This window comes from Engystomops pustulosus, chromosome 3 (assembly GCF_040894005.1).
Source record: "Engystomops pustulosus chromosome 3, aEngPut4.maternal, whole genome shotgun sequence".
Lineage (NCBI taxonomy): Eukaryota > Metazoa > Chordata > Amphibia > Anura > Leptodactylidae > Engystomops > Engystomops pustulosus.
The window spans coordinates 48,820,257-48,846,355 of NC_092413.1; the positions used below are offsets into that span (position 1 = coordinate 48,820,257).

At 43.1% G+C, this 26,099-nt stretch overlaps 1 protein-coding gene and 1 long non-coding RNA gene across 2 annotated transcripts in view; one reads left to right on the forward strand and one right to left on the reverse strand.

Moving 5' to 3' along the window:
* Nucleotides 1-22,911, forward strand: part of LOC140121320 (uromodulin-like) — a 29,290-nt gene extending 6,379 nt beyond the window's left edge. The window contains exons 3-9 of the mRNA XM_072140734.1: nt 1,799-1,903; nt 3,072-3,232; nt 4,942-5,077; nt 10,460-10,554; nt 15,184-15,352; nt 15,454-15,568; nt 22,413-22,911. Coding sequence (XP_071996835.1) covers nt 1,799-1,903; nt 3,072-3,232; nt 4,942-5,077; nt 10,460-10,554; nt 15,184-15,352; nt 15,454-15,568; nt 22,413-22,585 — 954 coding nt within the window. The 3' untranslated portion in view covers nt 22,586-22,911. The remainder of the gene's footprint in view (nt 1-1,798; nt 1,904-3,071; nt 3,233-4,941; nt 5,078-10,459; nt 10,555-15,183; nt 15,353-15,453; nt 15,569-22,412) is intronic.
* LOC140121321 (uncharacterized) overlaps nt 1-26,099 on the reverse strand; it is a 40,945-nt gene that overhangs the window by 9,846 nt on the left and 5,000 nt on the right. The gene's annotated exons all lie outside the window — the stretch shown is intronic.

Consider the following 26,099-nt stretch of genomic DNA (forward strand, 5'->3'; position numbering starts at 1 on the left):
GTGTCAGACTGTCCTCCGCCTTCTATACTCCAACTCCCTCATCTAGTTTTTCTATCTACCCTCCTCAGGACTCAGGAGCTCTTATGTACAGGGTCCTGCTTCTTTTAACTTACCATATATTCCGGCGTATAAGACGTTTTTTGAAGACTGAAAAATCTTCTGTCTGGTCTGGGGTAGTCTTATATGCCGGTAATTGACACCAGTTCGCGACCGCCCGCCGTGTATTCACGGCGGCGGTCGGGTCGCACTGCATGGAGAGGGCTCACGGGCTGAGCCCTCTCCATAGCCGGTAAGTCTTTGCTGCATATTGCAGCAAAGGCTTACCGGTAACACCCGCGATCGGTGCTAGCACCGATCGCGGGTGTTTTCACAGCGATGGCTGCCGGCAAAGCTGCCGCCAGCCTCAAAAAGATAGCGGCGCATGGGCGCCACCATCTTACCTGGGATCGCTCCCCATGACGTCATCAGGGGCGGCGATCCGTCTCCATGGTAGCCCGGGTCTTTCGTTTTTACCCCTTCATTACAATGTGCTGATAGCACATTGTAATGAATGAGGAGGAAAATCCCCATATACTGCCATACTGTAGTATGGCAGTATATGATAGGATCGATCAGACAACCTAGGGTTAAAGTAACCTAGGGAGTCTGAAAAATAGTATAAATAAAAATAAAAAAAAGTAAAAAAAAAAATTATAATAAAAAAACCTAAAATTTCAAATCACCCCCCTTTCCCTAGAACTGACATAAATATAAATAAACAGTAAAAATCATAAACACATCAGGTATCGACACATCCGAAAATGCCCGATCTATCAAAATAAGATAACGTTTTTTCAATGCGTTTAACCCTGTAACGGAAGAAAACGCCTAAAGTCGAAAATGGCGCTTTTTTGCGATTTTGAAAAATATTAAAAAATCTATAAAAAGTGATCAAAAGGTCGTACAGTCCTAAAAATGATATCATTGAAAATATTATCAAATTTCACAAAAAATGACACCACCCACAGCTCCGTACAGCAAAGTACAAAAAAGTTATTAGCGCCAGAATTGGCAAAATCAAAAAAAAAATTTTTGTAGAGGTTTTCATTTTTGTAAATGTATGAAAACATTATAAAACCTATATAAATGTGGTATCCCCTTAATCGTTCCGACCCAAAGAATAAAGTAGACATGTCATTTGGGGCGCTCAGTGAAAGACGTAATATCCAAGCCCACAAGAAAATGGCGCAAATGCGTTTTTTCACCATTTTCATTGCATTTGGAATTTTTTTCCCGCTTCTGAGTACATGGCATGGAATATTTAATAAAATAAAAATTTAAGGTACAGTATGGTAACATTTACAGTAAAATGGACGATGGTAATGTTGTTGTTGTATGCCTTATGTTTATGAGCGACAGTTTTCCTGCTATATACCTGCATGTCATAAGAATTTAAATTTAAAAAAGGACCATGTTAAATTCAAATCTGTTTTTTTTTAAATTTTTACCGGTGTTTTGTATGCGTTGGAAAAGGGATAGTCTTATATGGCGAATATATCTTAAACTCTATATTTTAACAGGAAAGTAGGGGGGTCGTCTTATACACCAGGTTGTCTTATACGCTGGAATATATTCTTGTGTCTTTTACACTTTGATTTATTCTCATCTTCATTTAATGTATGTGAACCCTAGAATTTACAGTAGCATGAAATGAATGGTGCTTAATAAATTAATAATCAAATGATAATTTACCAATATAAAATCTGCTACAATTTCTCTATTTCACCTTTATCCTTTCTACATTCAATGTCTCCTTCAGATTTCTGATCTGCACCTGAACGACCCAGAATGTCGAGGAAGAGAAACTGGTGATTCCTTTATATTCAGCATTCAGACAAACTTTACAGATTGTGGAACTATAATGGTAAATTATGTATGACCTGATCACATATGTATATGTATGTATGTATATTATCACGGGTGTATATGTATATTATCATGTCCTGGGTACCAGGTGCACCCATGTGCCTCCCTATGCCCCTGGAGACCAGGGGCAGCTCTTGCCCTCCCCCGTTCCAGCGGCGGTCCCTGCCCTCTGGCGCATGAATCTCCGCCTCTTAGGGCACGTGCGCTGGCTCTGGATGATTTAAAGGCCCAGCGCACCGATGATTGGTGCTTGCCGGCCTCTTCCTGTATCCCCTACCGGATCTTTGAGCCTTGTGCCTTAGAGAAAGCTTGTTTCCCGTTCCTAGTGGGTTTAGTGTGATTTCCTGTTGTAACTCTGATTCCGTTCTTGACTACGCTCCTGCCAGGCCTCACCTTCTGCTTTGTCTTTGACTCCGATCCCATGCCGCCTGTTCTGATCTCCAGTCTGACTCCGATCCTATGCCGCCTGTTCTGATCTCCAGTCTGACTCCGATCCCATGCCGCCTGTTCTGATCTCCAGTCTGACTCCGATCCTATGCCGCCTGTTCTGATCTCCAGTCTGACTCCGATCCCATGCCGCCTGTTCTGATCTCCAGTCTATCCACAACTTCATCACAGCCTTACGATTCTGTACCTTGTCTTGGCCACCACAGCGAGCAAAGTTGCTTCTGTGGAGCGACCTGGTGGTATCCTTTCGCAGCAAGTCCAACCTGCTTTGGGGCTCTGGTAAAAACCGGTTGCCACTTAGACTCGACTCCAAGGTGTCGGTTTCTGTCATCCCTCGCGGTGGTCCACTACCCCTGATCCTGACATATATGTAGTAAGAGTACTATCATTTCTAGAAAAAGTTTCCTCAGCATACTTTGTCTGGGGTCAGTTTTTTTTGTTTGTTGTGGAGCAATGATCTCCAAATGCACTTTCTGTGAACTCATCGGGACCGGGTAATTAAATGTGGCCCACTGTGATACCAATACCTCACCCTGTTGCTTTAGCTGGTCACTCCAGTTATATACATGATTTTCACTTTCATGCATCAGATTATAGTGAATCATTGTGGAAATCCTACAACACCACGCTAACAATATTGGAATTAAATTCGGTAATTATACATTTTATTACGTTTTCATTCCATTTCTCAAGACGCTGTCTACCCTTTTGTGTTACAGGCATCGGATGAATCCCACATTGTATTTATCAACACTATACACAGCAATTCTTCTGATGTGGTCACAAGGTCATATATTAATATTACTTTTTCTTGTCGCTACCCAATAAATTACATGGTGCAGCAGCCAAATGGGGAGAGCAGGATCAGTGTTGATATTAGGTAAGTGTTCATTTTTTTTCATTCTTATGGTAATGTACGTGGATTCGCCGTAGTCATTCATGGGTTTAAAACAGAATAAAGCTCAAATAAAGCAAATTCAGTTATAAACCAGGCTAAACCTGAGGTATAGGTCCACATCTATTAAAGACTCTGTGAAAGTTCTCTATCTGACTTTGCACATTCTTTTAGTGCACACTGCCGGCACATGTATTTATAAAGTGTCTGAGACACATTTGTGGCGCAGCTGCACTATATCTGATGCAACACAAAATTTCTGCACTGAAAGGGCCGTGCAACACTTTTATTATGCAAAGTCCGAAAGAATTATGTTGTTAAAGGTGCACCAAAAAAAAAGTTGGTGCACTCTGTTGGGGCAGTGGAGAGAGTGCCACATTCATGAAGAACGTGCGCCACATTTGATGAATCTGTCACCCCCTATGCACACTATACAGGAAAACTGCACCCTCTACAGGTAAACTGCACACAGTGAAGTTTGCACAGTTTTTAATAAATGTGGGCCATAGTGTCTAAAATGTGCACATTTGTGTTCTTTTCTCCTAAGTCCTCATGATATTTTAGGCTATAAGATAGCCACACAAATTGCAGCTATTGTTGGACCCCATTGACTTGCATGGTCACAGCATGATGAGCACACTGGGGGATATTTAACATACTTTAGCCTCTTGAAGCACCTGGCAGGAAGCACGGCTGCCAGGAAAAAATGGCATAGTTTTGAGTATAAACCTGTGAACGAAAGTTCAGCTGCCATGGGCAATTGCAACATTACCCCACCGCGGCCTAACCACAATGTTTGAACAGCTAGATTCCCAGGGACGGCGACTCTGGCTGTAGTGCAGACTAGCACCAGGGGGTGGTTGCAATGTAAATAAGGGATTCCCTTTGGGGCACTCCTGGTGTATGAGCTATGGAACCCTAGGCAGAAGTTAAAGGGGAGGCTGGTGATGTTAGTGGCGGGCCAGGGATCACACTGGACAATGGGGATCCTACAAAAACTCACAGTTCTTCAGTGGTACACAGTCCAGAACAGAAGCAGCAACAGGCTGACAACAGTTCTTCCTGGAGGCAAGCTCAGGCAAAGTTCTTGGTTGAGTGGCTAGTTGATCCCAGTTTTGGTTAGCAATTGGTACTACCTCAGTCCTGCACATTGGTGTCAGTGGACTAGCAATGGGACCCAAGTTGGCTCTGCTGCTTGGGCAACAATCTGGTACAGCATGCAGAGGTGCGATCACAAGAATAGAACAACCCAAAAATATTTTGCAGAGCTCACTTCAAGAGCCTGAGTTGAAGCCAGCCAATAAACACCTTAGCTTAGCAGGTAAAGATACAAATTCAAGTCATAACATCAATATCACTAACACCTATGTGGAAGATGTGCATACTCCTTAGTAGATGGTAGCAGGGAGTGAATTTGGGATAGCTATAGCTTAGGTTAGATAAAACCCAGGGGGGGGGATTACAGCCTTAAAGGTGATGAAGGCTTAAAGGTGGCAAGGGAGAACTGGCCAAACCCCTACCAGGTAGCTAACTAGATGCTGAATATTGTAATTACCTCCCTTGGGACATTACGCAATCAATTTCAAATGGAAAAGAATAGAATAGGTGGTTGCTATGGACAACATCTTTACATTTTATTTGGACATCTTTGGTAAATGATGTACATCATTTAAAATTTTTGGTCCAATTTTCAGAACAATAACTTTGACTACAGAAGATGGAAACTTTTCTGTCTCCATGATGCTGTACAAGGATGAAGAATTTCAGGACATGTGGACCACAGTCCCTTCTCTTAAACTTGATGACAACATATTTGTCAGAGTTTTTATGGTAAGTTTATAGTCATTTTAATGAATCTGGTTCAAGGCTATCTTAAAAGCCATCATTCCCTTAGAGTTTTGCAAAAAAATCTGTATTTCATGGCAACTTGGCAGGTCTAGAGAAGGACCTCTAGATGGACATTTAGGATATCAATCAGAGAGGATGGGTGTTCAGAAGCAGAGCTTAACTTTCGCACCATGCAATCCAAAGGGATGAACCATGTGGTCTGAGATGAACTATAGAAATGGTCCTGCTTTCTTGCAGATGACTGACCCCATGACGTTACCGTCTTTCTGAAGGTCATGCACAGGGGTGAACCAAGCCTTTCTGCTGCCTGAGGCGAGCCATAGAGAGACGCCCCCCCCCCCCCCCATATATGTAATGTAATATATCTGGGAGTGTCAGAACAAGATCCATCATATTGATTTGGTGTTAAAGGGAACCTACCACCACGAATCTACCTATAAAGGTAGATCGGGTGGTAGGTGGATGTATGGGACGTGAGGATAGCCCTTTTTAGAGCTAATCCTCACGTCCCCGCTAGCCTAGCATAAACTTTATTGCCCTAATATGTTAATTTAATTAAGCGGCTACCGGGGCGTGGAGTAGCCGGACACGAGGCTACACGGCGCGGCTACTCCACGCCCCAGTAGCTGCTTTCCCCCGCCTACCCCGCAGTAACTCCGGCCTCGTTCCCGAGATCGCGCATCTTGGCCGGAGTTACTGCCCTTTAAAATAAAGCACCACAAAATGCATACAGGGTGCCGCCATATAGTATAAAATGCATACAATGCACCGTCATGTAGTATAAAATGCATACAGCATGCCGCCATGTAGTAAAAAAAAATTCAGCGAACCGCCATGTAGTAGAAAATGCATACAGCATACCGCCATGTAGTTTAAAATGCATACAGCATACCGCCATGTAGTTTAAAATGCATACAGCATACCGCCATATAGTATAAAATGCATACAGCATACCGCCATGTAGTATAAAATGCATACAGCATACCGCCGTGTAGTATAAAATGCATACAGCATACCGCCGTGTAGTATAAAATGCATACAGCATGCCGCCATGTAGTAACAAATAGAAGCCCTGATAAATATCACAAATACTGCATATACATACAGCATATATACAAACATATACAAACAGTATATACAGCATAAACACACACTGCACATACATACAGCAAATATACATACACACACACACACATATATACAGAATATACATAACACTCATACAGCATATGCACTTATATACACACACATACACATATATACACACATACACACATACACATCTATACACACACACATACACATATATACACATACACATATATACCCATAAACACATACACATATATACACATATATACCCATAAACACATACACATATATACACATATATACACAAACACATATATGTAAGCACAGATAAAGTTACTTTACCTTCCTTTATGGTCCTGACAGTGGGGGATACCGGTGGCCGGGCACTCGGTGCAGGCCAGCGGACAATCCCATGGTGCCAGCGGACAGGCCAGCGTGTGGACTGGAGCTCGGTGCTGGACGGCCTGAAGATCGGTGCGTGCTGGCCAGGAGCTCGGTCCCGGCGGGAGCACGGGCAGGAGAATGGTGGTGGCCTGCAGGCGGTCGCATGGTTACGGCCGACGGGCAGTAGCATGTGCGGCTGGCAGCTTGGTTCCGGCAGGCAAGGGGGAGTGGGCGGCCAGAGCACGGGCGGGAGGATGGTGCTGGCCGGAAGCCATGCGGACGGGAGCTCGGTGCGTGTCGGCCGGGAACCCGGTGTCGGCCGGCAGAAGGGACGGGCAGCAGCTCTGTGCCGGCTGGCGCAGGGAGCCTTGGTGACGGCCGGAGCGCGGGTCGGAGAATGGGGCGGGCAGGAGAACGGTGCGGGCGGCTGGTGGGAGCACGGTGCCGCCCCCTCGGTTCAGCAGGAGGCGTGCCGCCTGAGGCGAGATTCTCAACTCGCCTCATGGCAGGTGCGCCCCTGGTCATGCACCCCTGAGGCAAAAGGATCTACTCTCCTCCTGGCAGGTGCACCCCTGCCTCTCCATCTCTGTGACTTTATACAACTGATCTGAATATCCCTTTGAAACTGATTTTCTAAAGTGATATTTGTTTTTTATACAACTACTGGACACACAGGTAGAGGATAAAAACTGAAGTTGGTACAATCCCTCTAACAACATACCAGTATTCTACAGCAGACATCCAACTAGATTGGTCACTGACATTTCACACCGTTACTCTATACCAGTGATGGCGAACCTTTTTGAGACCGGGTGCCCAAACTACAACCAAAATCTACTTATTTACCATCAAGTGCCAACATGACAATTTAAACAGCAACTTATTGCTCTCTGTTGTTCCACAACATTCAATAATATCGCCCCCCTGAGGACACCAATACAGTTGAAAGCAGGAGGGCAAATTCAGATATCATTGTAGCTTCTCTCCAGGGTCTCTCTGTACAGGAAGAATCGTGCGGCCAGCAGTAGGACCTCCAAAAATATTCTGGCCCTGTTCACACCTTCTTACTCCTCTTGCAGTTCCAATCAGTCAAAGATAAGTCACCTTAAAATAGTGCCAAGAGCCGCACCTCAATTGTCTAGGAGTGCAGGAAGATTCAAGTCCTGTATGGTGAACTTTGTCCCTGAGCGACAGCCCGGGTGCCCACAGAAATGTCTCCGAGTGCCACCTCTGGCACCCTGGCCATAGGTTTGCCATCACTGCTCTATACTTACCTCTACACCCTCTATGAAGATATTAAAAGGCGTTCGTACTGTACAGTGAAAACTGTAAAAAGAATGAAAATTGAATGTCTCCAGCGTCACAGTATGTTGCCCCCAGCCACCAATGGAATCTGTGGGAGAATCCAACAGGAATTGCTTACTTTCTCTGCAGCACCACAGGGGAAATAAGAGAATGCAGCCTTCATCTGATATAGAAAGCTGAGGGTGTGTGTTCTGGAGTGGGAGAGAGGGGCACACTGGGGCACTTCAGTCAGCCTGTTCATGTTCTTCATGGCTAAAACGGCTTGCACAGGTATTTAAGAAGTGTCTACGCTGCATTATAGACGGACAATGCACTTTCAGTGAACTCCGGTGACCCGGTAAGTACATGTGCCCCACTGACTATAGCAGCATGTCTTGTGCCCCTGTGGTGCACATCAGCCTGGGCAAAGTCATATCTCACCTGGTAGTAGAAAAGGCCATGATATACATACAGAAAGATAGATATATAATATTTTTTGTTAACAGATTCTATTTTATTATAGGGAAGCGCAGTTATTTACTATGCGGGGAAACACCGGGAGCTATAGGTAGCATTACATAAACTGGAATTCCATGCAATGCATAGATATACAAAGTCCTACAGATATGATCCTTGAAGCCACTGTGTGCTCCAGCTCGAGGTCTTCAATAAGGGCCCCCATGTATTACAAAGACTGAGCTAATAGAGCAAAGGAGACAACTGGTTTAGAGGGAGTTTCCAGATTATATACTGTACCAATAACACTGTGTACCAGATTCAAATATACTCCTCTATCAGGTCACCCACCATCCTAAGCCAGCACCTCCTAGTGGCCTTGTCATTTCCAACAAATATAAAATCTATGACGTTATTGTAAGCGATTTTTAATCAGGTTATATTCAACACTTCATGTGTTAAAGGAAATCTACCTTCAAAACCCAGCATAATAAACCAGGGACACCTACTCATAGGTCCAGGCATAATCACTGTGGTAATCTTATATTTGTTATCCAATGTCTCCTTCCTTCTAAAATCAACTTGTAAAATTATGCTAAGAGCCAGAATTGCTATGGGGGTTTTACCAGAGCACCTCTGTGCTGCATCTTCACAGGTGGTTTCACTATCCCCTCTGCTCTCTTAGCACTTCCCCCTCCCTCTGCCCAATGTTATCTCACAGCAGGAGAGAAGGTCTCAGCACACAGCGGGGCACATTTACTTACCTGTCCGGAGGAGTTCACCGAAAGTGTATTATCTGTATATTATGCACTGTGCTGCATTTCAATTAGATTGTGCGCCCCATATCCTGTATGTGTTGCTTCCCCGCTCAAGTCCGACAGAGTTCACCTTCATCTTCCCGGTGTATGTAAGTGCATTGGAATGCGATACAATTTGAATGTTAAATTCCGCACTCAGTCCAAATCAGTCGGATCATCCGACGTCCCAGCCCCGATTTCTGTGACATGAAAGCCGATGCAGCTGCGCCAAAATCCGCTGCTAAATACCTGTCACAGCATGCAACAAAATCACCTGCTAAATACCTGTCACAGCATGCAACAAAATCACCTGCTAAATACCTGTCACAGAATGCAACAAAATCACCTGCTAAATACCTGTCACAGCCGTGCAAATCTCCCAAAAAGTCGGAAAATCCAATGAAAGTGCGACCCTTAGTAAATAAGCCCCAGTGTGTGTGTGTGGGGTGAGTGCTCCCTTAAAATATAATAGCCTGTGAAGCTGCAGCATAGAGGGACTCTGGTAACACTCCCCAAATGTATTACCTGTTTTCACTTTCCCTAAAAAGTCTAGAAAGGGAGCATGGCTAAGAGACATGAAATGCCAATACTAGGGAAGGGGAAATCCGCTCTACTCATTGTAACAACCAATAAAAAGACATCACTGAGGGACTCAGACTCATTAGCATAATTTTAAGTTGGCTTTAGAAGGAAAGAGACCATGGATAACAAAAATAAGAAGATTACCACAGTCACAGTGCCTGGATATATGTCCCTGGTTTAAAATGATGGATTTTAATGATAGATTTCCTTAAAAAAAGAAACATTACATTATTTTACAAAAGTTCATTCTATAACCAAATCCTAAAAGTAGTAGTGTTAGTAGTATTATTTGCATGGTTTGTTTTTTTCCTCTGTATATGCATGCTGCATACTATTACATTTAATTAATATTATATTTTAGAGTTAGGGAATATTTAGTTATATGTGTGAACAGTCCGATTATGGAGCAGCACAGCAAGTATAATGGATCAAGTCCAAAGGTGGGTGCAGACCTCGAAACACCTTGATCGGCAGGTTTGTAAGGTCTAATATCAAAAAAAATGTGATGAGACAGCACTCCGGTAGATATAAAGGTGGTCTTTTATTCACCCATGGCAATATAAGGTGCATTATAATACCATGGGTGAATAAAAGACCACCTTTATATGTACCAGAGTGCTGCCTCATCACATTTTTTAGCAAAGTTATATGTGTGATATGTTCATCATGAAATATAAGTCTCTGCTGCCCCCTCCTGGTAGAGATGCTTCTCACTGGGGCAGACATGTAGTACTAGTAATATCAATCCTCATATGAGATCATTTTACAGGTTCCAGGACATTTAATAATAAGATTGGAGAAATGTTGGGCTACACCTACAAATGACCCGTCTCATCCTGTGCAGTACACATTTATCCAAGACAGGTCAGTTACAAGCTTTCTACAGATCCTTATTCCAATTACTGATGTCACTTTCATTTATTTAAGATTATTATGATCAAATAAAGCTGGCCTGTGATTAGTGGCTCTCCGTGTGGCCAGATGTGGGACAGGAGTTCATGGACACAATAAAGACTGAAGTAGAGGAACGTTATCCAAGAGGCTGCAATCTATTCTTGTGTCGGTTTTGGGGTGAATCAAATTGAAGGAAATACCTTTTCCTTAACATATAGGCATCGTCAAGAGTCATGCAAGTTTGATGAAGACGCCTAGGGAGCCCATAAGGTGCACCTTTCCTATATGACAAGACTAATACTATAAGCCATACATTATAATGGGGGGACTGGCACACATACATTATAATGGGGGGCCTGGCACACATTTTATACTGGGGCCCACCAACTTCAAGTTATGCCACTCCCCGAGATTTCTGTCGCGTGAAAGCCGGCGTGATTGGGCCAAAATCCGATCACATGCGCCAAAATCCCAGCGGGATTCGGTGCAAAACGGAATAAGTCGGGAAACCCGACAAAAGTGCAGCCGCGGAGCCATGTGATTGTATACTGCAAACTCATTGCAGCCTGGGACTAAAGTAATAGCATCCAGATAGCTTCACTAGAGGTCACTGCAGGCAGAGATGTGCTTCTGGGACTAGTCCTTGAATTAGGGACCACATGTTTACTCACACAAAGATTACAAATGTGTTCAATTATACAGTCATTTATATTTTAATAAACTTACATAAATTGGAGGATTCTTTATTAAGAAAAAATTACTTGGAATTTCCACCTCTATCAAATGACAGTTTCTTTGATTTCTGCATGAAAAGTTAAACAAGTTAAAGAATTTTTTTAAGTAGCGGATTGTATCCTGTATATCTAAATTGGAATGTTTGGGCCTGTGCAGTACTTTATTTTACAATTATACCTTACCTTTTTTAAGTTTGATTTAAATACTGTAGTAACTTATATTAAGCAGAGCACAAATCTTAAGGGAAACCTACCACCACGGATTTTCCTATGAAGGTAGATCGGGTCGTAGGTGTCTCTATTGGAAGTGAGGATAGCCCTTTTAAGGTCTAATCCTCGCGTCCCGCAATCTTTTTATAATTATTATTTCCCTAAGATGCCAATTTTCTAAAGAGGCTACTGGGGCATGGAGTAGCTGGAGCAGAGGCTACATGGCGCGCATACTCCATGCACCAGTAGCCTCTTTGATCCTCCTATCAGATATCTTTGGCGCGCAGCTATGAGGAGCTGCGTGCCCTTGTCCACAAAGCTGGCGTTCTGCTCATGCACGGTCACTGCTCCGAGGCCAGAGCTACTGAACACACGCAGAACTGCAGCTTCGCGGACGAGGGTGCACAGCAGTGCGCCGAAGATATCTGGTAGGAGGATCAAAGAGGCTACTGGGGTGTGGAGTATCCGTGCCGTGTAGAGTAGCTGCGGCTAATCCAAGCCCGAGTAGCCTCTTTAGAAAATTAGCATATTAGGGAAATAAAAGTTATTATACCCTCACTTCCAATAGAGGCACCTACGGTGTGGGTAGATCCGTGGTCAGGGGCGTAACTTGAGGGGGTGCAGAGGGTACGATCGCAACCAGGCCCAAGAGGCTTTGGGGGCCCATAAGGTGTCACTTTCCCATATGAGAAGACTAGTACTATAAAACATAATACATTATAGTTGGGGCCCTGGCACAGACTTTTCACTGGAGCCCATCAGCTTCAAGTTGCGCCACTGTCCGTGGTGGTAGGTTACCTTTAAGTTGTTGCCTCCTGGAGGCCCCTAAATGGAGGTGGTTGCAATAATAAGCCGATCCCCAATCAAAGTTTTTGGTCTATAAACCCCATCAGATGATACATTTAATCAGACTTTTCTAGTGAATTAAAGTATTACATAGTACAATGAAGAAATCAGGCGATACCTTTTTGAGGCTAACTAAGTATATTTGATGTTGAGCTTTGGAGAATTACTAGTTCTCTTCGTCAGACATGATGTTATGCACAAAACAGAAAATTCTAAGAATTTTATACAAACTGGGCAGTGATCACCAAAGGATATACACTCACCGGCCACTTTATTAGGTACACCTGTCCAACTGCTCGTTAACACTTCACATCAGTATGGGGAAGAAAGGTGATTTGAGTGCCTTTGAACATGGCATGGTTGTTGGTGCCAGAAGGGCTGGTCTGAGTATTTCAGAAACTGCTGATCTACTGGGATTTTCACGCACAACCATCTCTAGGGTTTACAGAGAATGGTCCGAAAAAGAAAAAACATCCAGTGAGCGGCAGTTCTGTGGGCGTAAATGCCTTGTTGATGCCAGAGGTCAGAGGAGAATGGGCAGACTGGTTTGAGCTGATAGAAAGGCAACAGTGACTCAAATCGGCACCCGTTACAACCAAGGTAGGCAGAAGAGCATCTCTGAACGCACAGTATGTCGAACTTTGATGCAGATGGGCTACAGCAGCAGAAGACCACACCGGGTGCCACTCCTTTCAGCTAAGAACAGGAAACTGAAGCTACAATATGTACAAGCTCATTGAAATTGGACAGTAGAAGATTGGAAAAACGTTGCCTGGTCTGATGAGTCTCGATTTCTGCTGCGACATTCGGATGGTAGGGTCAGAATTTGGCGTCAACAACATGAAAACATGGATCCATCCTGCCTTGTATCAACGGTTCAGGCTGGTGGTGGTGGTGTCATGGTGTGGGGAATATTTTCTTGGCACTCTTTGGGCCCCTTGGTACCAATTGAGCATCGTTGCAACGCCACAGCCTACCTGAGTATTGTTGCTGACCATGTCCATCCCTTTATAACCACAATGTACCCAACATCTGATGGCTACTTTCAGCAGGATAATGCGCCATGTCATAAAGCTGGAATCATCTCAGACTGGTTTCTTGAACATGACAATGAGGTCACTGTACTCAAATGGCCTCCACAGTCACCAGATCTCAATCCAATAGAGCATCTTTGGGATGTGGTGGAACGGGAGATTCGCATCATGGATGTGCAGCCGACAAATCTGTGGCAACTGTGTGATGCCATCATATATGGACCAAAATCTCTGAGGAATGCTTCCAGCCCCTTGTTGAATCTATGCCACGCAGAATTGAGGCAGTTCTGAAGGCAAAAGGGGGTCCAACCCGTTACTAGCATGGTGTACCTAATAAAGTGGCCGGTGAGTGTATACACGGACATCATGTTATGCTTCACAAGTTTTTAGTCTGTTTATTACAAACCTGTTGTAAATAAGATGTCTGTGTAAATAGCATTCTTTTTTAAAGTTGTTTTAATATCCTTTGATGAGCCATGGGCCCGGGAAGAGGAAGCCAAAATTGGTAGTAGGTTTTGTGATCCCCTCGGGGCCCCCCTTTTGATTGGAAAACTTGGGGACCCTTGAACACAGTCTCACTAGATCCCCCATGATGGCGGCCCTGAATATGGCTCTTCTGATCCCATTTTTAGATTAGATGAGTCAAGTTTAGTGATTACAGAGGGAGCATCACTTTAGAAGCCCCTATCTTTGGTTCTGTAGTATTAAAGTACCATAGTACCAAACTTTCATATTAAAGTGTAACCGTCATTCTGAGGGAAAAAAAAAACTAGAATACATAATTCTGCTCCAGGTGTCCCTGGGAATTATTCCTCAAAGTATTTTGCCTCTCGGTCCTCATTTAGTACCTCTTTTGGCCCATAGCAAGCAGGGTTTCCAGCTCTCAAAAAAACTACACTCAGCAAGATGGAGGGGCGGGACCTGCCTCCTGTCACCTCTTCACAAGAGCCTGCTGCTGGCCAATGAGAGCATAGTTATCTATCTCATATCTATCTATCTATCTATCTATTTATCTATCTGTGTATATCCTATTTCTCATATCTATCTATGTATCTATATCTATCTATGTATCTATCTATGTATATACTATCTAGCTATGTACCTACCTATCTAAGTACCACTCCAGCACAGCACATGAGGGCAGAGCACATGAGGTGACAGCTTGCAGTCTTGTAGAGTCTCTCCTGCCACTTCCTTGTGTGAGGTGATGGGGGAGGGAGGGCTGCAGTTTCTGTCTGGGTGGATTATGTGTGTATACACAAGTGTAGGGAAAGCTGAGGAGAGATAAGTGTAGGTGTTTGGTTATTACATTAGTCAGTGTTTCTGTCAGCACATGACTGCTGCAGACATGAGGTAATCAGCTGTGAGCAAGGAGGGGGATGGGGCCATGTCTCTCCTTTCATAGTCTCAGCTTCTTTATGAAGACAGGAAGAGCTTAGCAACAGACATATGTGAGATTGCTGACATCTAGGGGAAGGAGCAAGATTCGGGTAACTAATCCAATTGCAAAAGGGCTTAAAATTACCTGCCCTACAACATATCAAAAGTTTTTTGAAATGACGGTTACACTTTAAAGATACGATTCTCATTGTTTAGATCCTATTAAGCTTATGGTTGTGTGAGCTATAGAACTGGACATATAGGCAGTTAAAAAAATGGTGGTAATTGGATATTTATAGCAGCATGCATTTTCTGATTTATTTAGATTGGTTGTCTTTAAATAACATTTTTCAGACATGTTTTACTATATGTTTATATTTGTCTATTTTTAACAGCTGTTCTCATGTGTTTCTGGATGAGACCTTATCTATAATCATGAATGGCATGAGTGCAGAAGCCATGTTCAGGATTCAGATGTTCAAGTTTGTTGGCCTGGCTTACAACAACGTCTTCCTACATTGCAGCGTCCAGATATGTCACAACACAGAATCCATCTGCAAGCCGGTAAGCATTTCTATTCATAACATATTGCACCTTAGCTATTCAGAGGAATATAACAGATCTGGCAGAAATGAATGTAAACATATATTTTACCCCTGCACTAGAACTGCACTAACCACAGGAGAGCAGCCAGAGATAGGAGAGACCTACCTGCTTCTCACACCGTCACCTATGGACCAATAAAACTGATGGTATCCGACAACGTAGAAACTGATTCAGGTATGTTATGATAATTTGGTATTCATATGGAAAGAAGTTATTTAAGAAACATTTTTGTTTAATGTAGATAATAAAAAAACATGCAGTCTTGATCTAAAGCTCTTAAAGGAAACCTGTTATCAGGAGGGTTATTTTTACATGATGCAATAGCCTCTGGTAAGATAATTAAAAAAATGCTTTTGTGGAGCATCAGATTAATTCCGCTGATTTGAGTGATGAATTGAGAAGACCCCTCCCCTAACCCAAGGACTCACCATACACTGCAGATAATGTTAAAGAGACAATTAATTAGATGCACAGCAAAGGAATTTTTTAAAATCAAACTGCCAGGTTCCCTTAAAGTAGGTAAGTAAGTAACGGTTCCTCTCCATTAGCATAATTTTAAAAGTTGATTTTAGAAGGAAGGAGTCCCTGGTTTATCACATTTGATTTTGATGGTGGATTTGCTTTAAGGGGCCGTTCCAGTAACCAGCACCCTAGATGCACCAACAGCCACAGTACAGTACAAAATGCCCCATTAAAAATTATAAATAGCACAAATACCACCCCAGAAACCAAATACTGCATTCACAGCAGATAATAATATTGGAAACCCCAGAACTGATAATATGATAATAATATTAATAATACGGGAGATCCCCCAGAGCAGACAAATAATACTGAAGATCAAGTCCGGATTAAAGGGTGAGCTCCCAAGGCACGTGCCCCGGGCCCCCCACCTCACCAAGTGTGGGAGATTCACGTGGTCAAATTGTGCCCAGCTCTTCTTTGAACCGGCTGCTGATTTAACAACTGGTTCAGAGAACCGGACAGTATCCAAGAGCCTTCAGCAAGGGAAGAGTAACTTCCCAGTTCTGCCATTGACCTGGAGCGCATACAGGATGTCGGTGTCCTGGTGCTGGTGGCCCAGTGACGTCATACACTTCGCCGCCAGTGCCATTATGCTGACACCAAGGGGGAAGAGGAGGTTGAGGCTATATATATGTTACAGGGTGGGGGCCGTTTATTTATGTGTTACAGGGTGGGGGCTGTGTGTATATATGTTACTGGAGGTGAGGGCCGCGTTTATATGTGTTATTGTGAGTGGGGGCCGTGTATAAATGTGCATTGCTGTGGGTGGAGACCAGTTATATATGTATGTTACTGGGGGTGGAAGCTAGGTATATATATTTATTACAGGGGGCTGTATATAGTTATTAATGGGAGCGCACGGTGGCTGAGTGAGTAGCACTTTTGCCTTGCAGCACTGGGGTCCTGGGTTCGAAACCCACCCACGTCAACATCTGCAAAGAGTTTGTATGTTCTCTCCGTGTTTGCGTGGGTTTCCTCCGGGTACTCCAGTTTCCTCCCACATTTCAAAAACATACTGTTAGGTTGTTTAGATTGTGATTGTGTATATAAATAAAGAATTATTATTCTTCTTATTATTATTATTATATTTATTACAGCAGGGCTGTATATATTACAGAAGGTGCTGTATATATGTATTAAGGGTGGTATATATATTTATTACGGGAGGTTGTATGTATGTACTACCAGCAACATTAAATTAATTAAAAAAAATTGTGGGGAAGGTCCCCACCAATTTGAGCCCAGGGGTCCCCACCACTCTTAATCCGGCCCTGCTGAAGACCCCCAGAGCAGACAGCTACTAATACTGGAGACCCCCAGAGGAAACAGCTACTAATACTGGAGACCCCCAGAGCAGACAACTACAAATACTTGAGATCCCCGGAGCAGACAAAAAAATCACATGGCAGCTTCTCTCCTCCATGCACCCTGCAGCTGATCTCAGCAGCAGGGTGCGGGACACAGCACTTTGTGCACTTCTGATTCAGGCTTTTAAATGATATGCATGTGGCTGCACTCTAACTAAATTCTCATTAGTGAAGCTCCTCCACTACAGATCAGAGGAAAAAGGCACTGGGAAGGACCCCTGCAAACATCTTACTGCTAGAGTGATCAGGAAAACGGGGCTGTGGAGTCGGAGTTGTGGAGTTGGAGTCGGTGACCATTTTGGTGTTGTTGGAGTCAGAGCTGGAGTTAGTGAATTGGAAGTCGGAGTATGAAGTTTGGCTAACTGACTCCTCAGGCCTGCTGAACACATGCGCTGTTAGAGACCAATGTACATTACAGCTCTGACTAAATCAATTAAGCAACTGTTATGAATAAAGAAAGGGGAGTAAAATGTCTGCTTCCAATATTAATCTAACATGTTCATACCTTCCAAATTTTTGGCTAGAGAAAGATGAACAAAAAGCCCCTCCCTTTTTTCCTATATAATGCCCATTAGCCCATACAGTGGCGTAACTAGGAGAGGCTGAGCCCCATGACAAACTTCTGCATGGGGCCTCCCTTCCCCTGAAAAAAAAAATATATACATATTTTTTACAAACATATTTATACAACCACACACATTTATATACTTATATCTCCTTCACACTCTGTGCCGTACAGAGCTACAAAGGGTGTATGACGAGGTGAGCCTTCTTCATACAGTGGTTGGATTTACTGCATATTGCAGCAAACACCCACTGCTAATACCCACAATTGATGCTAGCATTGATTTCGTGGGCGCCGCCTTGAGATCGCTCCTCCCCGTGACAACATCGGGGAGCCGCGATTGGATGCCATGACAGACTTGGGTCTGCTATATGGCTTCTGGAGATTCATTACAATGCACCAGTGGCTCACTGTAATAAATCCTATGTAGAAATGCCACATACTGCAAAATCCTAAAAATTCAAATCACCCCCCTTTCCTTAGAACTGATATACAACTAAACAATAAAAATTACAAACACGTTAGGCATCACTACGTCCCAAAATACCAGATAAAAATATAAAAATGGTAAAATAAAACGTAAAATAGGCAAATGTCTGAAATGCCACTTTTACACCATTTTACCTCACATAAAAATGTAATCAAAAGGTCACACAGTCCTCAAAATGGTAGGAATGAAAACGTTGGCTCATTTATCAAAAGATGACATATAACACAGCTCCGTGCACCGAAGTATGAAAAGTTACTAGCGTCAGTAGATGGTGAAACAAACTCATTGAAAAAGTATTAAAACATAATGGGGCTCATTTACTAAGGGCCGCGGACGGCACTTTCGTCGGACATCCCGACGATTTCCATTTTGCGTGGCTGGGACAGGGATTTCAAAGGGGTTTTTGGCGCACGGGATGATATGATATGGCAGTGGTACTGACAAGGATCCCATATGTTTTAGGATCATCCTAAGTAGGAGTACGTTTCTGGAGTGAGGCACCAAGCAGAGGACCTCTGGTGACAATATGGTCAGATGACAAAGATCCTTAAGGCCCCTTCCACACTTGCGTTTTTCATGCGCGTATTCTGCGGGTGCTTTTGATGTGCAGAACTTGCATTGCACTCTGACCCATTGGGGCAGATTTACTTACCCGGTCCCTTCGCGATCCAGCGGCGCATTCTCTGCGGTGGATTCGGGTCTTCCGGCGATTCACTAAGGCAGTTCCTCCGACGTCCACCAGGTGTCGCTGCTGCGCTGAAGTCCGCCGAGGTCTGCTGGAGTTCACGTTCCTATTCCTGGTGAAGGTAAGCGCGTGCCAGCGACACTTTTTTTTTTTTTAATGCGCCGGTTTCTCTGAATCCGTTGGGTTTTCGTTTGGCCACGCCCCCGATTTCCGTTGCATGCACAACGGCGCCGATGCGCCACAATCCGATCGCATGCGCCAAAAACCCGGGGCAATTTAGGGAAAATCGGCGCAAATCGGAAATATTCGGGTAACACGTCGGGAAAATGTGAATCGGGCCCTTAGTAAATGACCCCCATTGTATTCATTGGGCTTTTTCAGACTTACATTTTTTTCCATGCGCACACACGTGTTTTTTAACGCGCGTTTAAATCTCGGCATGCTCTACTTTTGCAAGTCACGCGCGTGAAAAACGCACCATACAAGTCTATGGAGACGCATCAAAAACGCATTGCACTCTGAGACACTAGTAAGTGCAATGTGTTTTTCACGCATCAATTGCCATAGGAAAGATAGAGCTCAGTCCTGAGCTCATTACCTGCGCGTGAAAAATGCACTGAAATTGCATTTAAAACGCGCGTGAAAAACTGAGACACTGAACAAACTCTGACTGAAAACTGACTGAACTCTGATGAAAAATGTCAGTTTTTTACTGACCAAACCCTGATCGCACCCTGATCAGACTCTGACGTGATCTGCAACACAAGCGGCCTTAGCGCCGAATGTCCAGCCAGGCCTGCGCGCCGGATGTCCAGCCAGGCCTGCGCGCCGGATGTCCAGCCCGGCCTCAGCGCCGAATGCCCAGCCAGGCCGCCCTCTCCTATGCGGTCCACCTGTCCCTGTCCTGACCGAGTGACATCCAGCTGGGGTGAGTATGATTGTACATATGTAAATGCATGTATATTTGTGTGTATGTATACTGTTGTATATACTGGATGTGTGTATGTATGCTGTGTATAGTGTATATATGCTGTATATCTGTGCGTATGTGTTGTATATATGTTGTATGTCTGTGCGTACGTGTTGTATATACTGGATGTGTGTGTATATATGCTGTATGCGTGTGTATATATGCTGTATATCTGTGTGTATGATGTATATACTGGATGGGTGTGTATATATGCTGTGTATGGTGTATATATGCTGTATATCTGTGTGTATGATGTATTTACTGGATGGGTGTGTATATATGCTGTATATCTGTGTGTATGTGTTTTATATACTGGATGCGTGTGTATATATGCTGTATATCTGTGCGTATGTGCTGTATATACTGGATGTGTGTGTATATATGCTGTATATCTGTGTGTATGTGTTGTATGTACTGGATGCGTGTGTATATATGCTGTGTGTATGTTCGTATGTGCTGTATATACTGGATGTGTGTGTATATATGCTGTATATCTGTGTGTATGTGTTGTATATATTGGATGTATGTGTATATATGCTGTATATCTGTGCGTACGTGTTGTATATACTGGATGTGTGTGTATATATGATGTATATCTGTGCGTACGTGTTGTATATACTGGATGTGTTTGTATATATGCTGTATATCTGTGCGTATGTGTTGTATATACTGGATGCGTGTGTGTATATGCTGTATATCTGTGCGTATGTGTTGTATATACTGGATGTGTGTGTGTATATGCTGTATATCTGTGCGTATGTGTTGTATATACTGGATGTGTGTGTGTATATGCTGTATATCTGTGCGTATGTGCTGTATATACTGGATGTGTGTATATATGCTGTATATGTGTGTGTGTATGCTGTATATACTGGATGTGTGTGTATATGTATGCTGTATATTCTGAATGTGTGTGTATATATGCTGTATATGTGTGTGTGTATGCTGTATATACTCGATGTGTGTGTGTATATATGCTGTATAGCTGTGTGTATGTGTTGTATATACTGGATGCGTGTGTATATATGCTGTATATCTGTGCGTATGTGTTTTGGTATTTTAAATGTCTGTTTTTTAATGTCACTACTTAAGTTCACTGTTAAGGGGCCCACTGAGGCTCTATCGCCCAGGGGCCCACTGAAACCTGGAGCCGGCCCTGGTACTAAGGCACTGCAAAGTCTAAAGGTTACTGTAAGCTTTATACATTTATGAAGTTAGGTATGTTATTGATATTATAGCATAAAGGGTAATAAGCGGCAATGGATCCTAATCTCTCGTAGGAACCACCGTCTTAGTCTGGTTTTAGCTTAGATTTTGCTTCAACTGTCCTCTCCCTTTCTGAGTGACTGTCAAGTCAGTGACCTCAGTCTGAAAAGAATTTGTACAGCTCAGGACTGAGAGATAACTCACTGGGTAATCATTCTAACACTTTAACACTGTCAAATGTAAGAATAGTAATGTCCCTTATAAACAATATCTAATACCTACACAAGACCAGAGCTGGTCTCAGACACACACACAAGTTGGAATTTGCTGGTCAAGGGATTTGTATAGTCAAGGTCAAGGGATTCTATATATGGCGCGAGATGCTCAATTATATATATAGAGACTGATTTCAGTTGACTAGGAGCACTTGGGCTGATAAGCAATCTTCCTCATGTACATACTTTAATATGCAACCATGTTTTACAGTCATAAAGATATTACAAATACCAATTTCTCATGAAACCTAAACAGTAGTAAAGCCATTAAAGCAAGAATTATATTATAATTCTGTTCCTCTAAGAGATTAGCCTTGTAATACAGATCTCACACACCTATCCCCTTACTGATGTGATGGCAGCACATGAGCCACTCTCTGCCTTTACTTGTACACGAGTTCCAAAAATAGTCATTGCCACCTCCTTTAAAACTTTTACCAAAGTAGTGGCATTATCCAGAAAATTAACTCTGAAATGAGTGGTAAATTGGTTGTATGTAAGACAAGAATGCAGCTTAATGCTGAAGTCAAGCTCTCCCCACCACCTTTGCTTTTAATTACGTCTCTACATCCAGGGCCTTTAACAGCTCTCCTAAAGTTGTAGAGTGATCTCCGCACACAGCGGAGGGGATGTTTTGCGGTGGTTTGAGCTGGACTTCAGTGAGGGTCTCTCTGCCTCCGTGTCTTTATACCACTCACTCAAAGTTGATTTTATGAATGATGGCACTTCACTGTGCTATGAACAAAGCATAACTTGGTAGGTGTTAACCTAGTTGACAACATTCTGGTAGTGGATTTTTAGGTCACTTTCTGCTGACAGGTTCCCTTTAGCCCTTTCATTGTGGCTGGCTTCTATTCCCTTTGTTGTTAGGAAGCTGCATGTATGGCACAGAGTGCTCTGATCACTAACCACGATTCTCTACTTTCTCCATACAGCTCGGGGGAAACTCATCTCATTAGAGGCAATGATCATTGTCTGCGTTCTGACGGTGGTGTTAATCATCATTGGAGTATTCGGAAAACTCATCCTTCATTCCCGGAGATCATATCCTGCCATGCACCCTCAGTTAACACTCGCTAACATCCACCACTCAGAGGTGGCTTCATGATAGAAATGTGCCTATGTATATGAACAGAATAGTTTGTGACAAAATCAAGCATAATGTGGATGGATAAGGCTCGTACTGCTCAATGATAAATATTTTTATATTTGTATACATTTGTTTACTTACATTTCAGAATATTTTGGGAATCTCAGGTTACAGAAAATTACAATAAAAGTATAGCAATGTTTGCTGAATTCAAGGCTATTGTATAGAAACAATGTTATAACTGACATTTCATAAAACAAATGAAGAAAATTATATTGGTACATTTTTTTTAAAATTGAGACTGTGTTACAAATGCATGTTTTGTAGTATTTTACTGGCAATATTGGGGCACATTTACTAAGGGCTTTGCGCCGCACTTTAGTCGGACTGTTCCTGTTCCTGTTCTTCAATGTTAAAATGGCTTGCACAGGTATTTAAGAAGAGTCTGCGCTGAGATTGTGTCGCACGTGACCCTTTTGTGGCAAAGCTGCGCTGGCTTCTATGCGAGACAAAGAAGGGGGTGTGCCGTATTTAACTTTCAAATTGTGTTGCACGCCCGATGTTAAGAACGCACCACAAAAAAAAGATGATGAACTCCATCGTACCTGAGCGGGGAAGCGACACATTCATGATTTCAGGCGCACGATCTTAGTGAATAGCCGCACCCAGCATTATAGATGGACAATGCACTTTCTGTTATCTCCAGTGATCAGGTAAGTATATGTACCCCATTGAGTCAATACATACAATACAGTTACAAAACATAACCACAAGAGGGGGCAAAATATTTTCACTTAGGTTACCACAGAATTAAGCATCACTGTATGAGTTACTCTACTTGGCAGAGGCTTCATGGTGTGAACATAATGCTAAAATTCCATCAGATAAATTCTACAGTGGGTCCCTCTGCAAGCCACCAGAGCAGCAACCACTCAAATCTGCTTCGAGATTAGTCTACGTTCCAGCCCAACACATACTACTTGAAATCAAATTTCTCTATCATTTATAACTTGTGGTATAAATGATAGTAAATTTGTCAGGATGCAGGAGGCACTGCCACTGCCCCTCCTATTGTCTATTGCCCATTAGCGTGCAAGATTGTGGACCACGGACTTCAGTAAAAGAATGTCAGAAAGGTGAGATCTGAATACCATCTGTAGATATCCGAGATGATGATGGGTAACTAGGTGTTTTGCAATCTGATTTTTGCGAACCATCCGTTTTTATTTTCTGCTGACATAAGAAAAATCGGATCAATTGATGTCACACGGGCATGAAAAAAATAGATATAGATGCAATCATGACACATAACGGACTGTGTTGTACAAATGTATTGTATAAAAGACGGGCAACAAGCACACCAGTGTGAAAGAGCCCTTGGTTCAAATGAGATTTCAGCAAAACTTTGTCACTTTTGTAAGTGGATTAATACAGTGTCACTATAATTTTCATTGTACAAACCCACTTGCTTTCATTTCTCCCCCATCTTTATATAAGGAAACAAAAAGAGCATAAAAATTTTGGGAAAGAAATTGAAATTGATTCCGAGTACTTCATGTGAAGTAATATTGTGCACAGTCATCCATACACCACAAGGGTAAGATTCAAGTGGCTGACACCATAGTCCTGTCCAGTTCTCCTCCAGAGCTGCCTTCAGCAGTACAATGACAGATCCAGAATTAGAGAACAGCAATGACTGTAGCACAGAGAAAGATTATAATTACATTTCCTGAAGGTTACACCAGTCACCAATCAGTAGGTTCTTGCTTGAACTGATCCTTGCTGTGAATGACTTCAACACATCTACAGCCACAGGACATCACTAGTCCGTCATACTCCTCTGCTGTGATTTTTGGTCCACTCTTCTTCCAATCTCTTCCACAGTTCGGTAACTGTTATGGCCATAACTTTGTCACCGAGGATTCTCCATAGGTTTAGATCAGGACTGCTTCAAGGAACAGCTTTACCTATTTTGATGTGTAACCGGGAGCATTGTCCTGTATGAAAATTGCTGGGTGGTTGCGTAAAGAACACAAGGAAGGAACCGCAAGTTGTTGAAGGTTCTGATATACACTTGCATTCACATTTAGCTGTATGAGAGGAAACTCCTGCTGCAGAAAACATTCCCCAAATCATGACACTTCCTCCACCACCTTTCACTGACTTCTTTGCACACTTTTGTCTTTCCCCAGTTTGTCAACAGACATAATGTTTCCCAAATAAATTACACTTGCTTTCAATAATAAATTGAACTGTGGACCACTGCTCTGTCCACACAACATGCTCCTCAGCAAAGGTGATACTAGCCTTTTGAGTCTTTCTGCTAATGAGAGGTCTGGTCACTGCAGATTGGGCGTATAGTCAAAATGTTCTTAAGCATCAGAACTAAACAAAGCAATGATGTCATACATAATGGGGCATATTTACTTACCCAGTCCCGTCGCGATCCTGCGGTGCGTTGTGCGACGAGGATTCGGGTCCGTCGCAATTCACTAAGGTCTGTGCATCCGGGTTCCTGCAGGTGTCGCTGCTGCGCTGAGATCTGCCGGAGTTCACCTTCTTCTTCCCGGTGCATGTGAGTGCTTGATCTTGCGATACAAATAGTTTTTTAAATTCTGCGGTTAGTTCGAATCCGTTGGGTTGTCCGACGGCCCGCCCCCTGTAGCGTGCAAGCCGGCGCCAACGCGCCAAAATCCGATTGCGTGCGCCAAAATCCCGGGGCAATTCGGCGCAAAACTGAAATATTCGGGAAACCCGACGAAAGTGCAGCGTTCGGACCCTTAGTAAATGAGCCCCGATGTCTTTTGTCAAACAGTGTCACAAACTAGCGTGGCCACTCCAGCTGCAGTGATGAAGTGATTACCCAAGGAGATTCTCTGCATTATCCTGTCCTCTCTTGCATTTGTCTTTTGTGGGTGACCAGCTGTCTCGAGGAAATTGAATGAATTTGTTAAGTTGTAAATGAATGAATTTGTTAAGTTCTTTTGCTATAGCTGATAGGGTTTCCCTGTTCGCCTTCATCTGGACCTGCTGTCAGTGTAAACTGGAAAGTTAGGCTGCCAGGTAAATAGGGTTTTGTCAAATAATAAGGAAATTAGCACCAGGTACCAGATTAAGACCAATTAGGGCAAATAAATACTATTGTTGGCGGTTCATGGACCACGGATCGTGCAGAGTCCTGTGGCAAAAACCAAGTCCCATCCAGGTCAAATCTACAAAGAGTTTGTATGTTCTCCCAGTGTTTCCTCCAAGTCCTCCGGTTTCCTCCCACACTCCAAAAAAACATACTGGTATGTTGATTAGATTGTGAGCCCCATGGGGATGGGGACTGATTTGGCAAAGTCTGTGCAGCGCTGCATAATCTGTGTGCGCTATATAAAAAAAGTAATTATTATTATAATTAAACCGTCAATACTGCTGCGGACAGTATTCCTTAAATGATAGCATTCTATCATTCTTACCACTGCTGATGTAAAGACGGAGACCGCTACTCCATCAGACGCCTCCCGAAAATGCTGCGAGCACTGTGCTG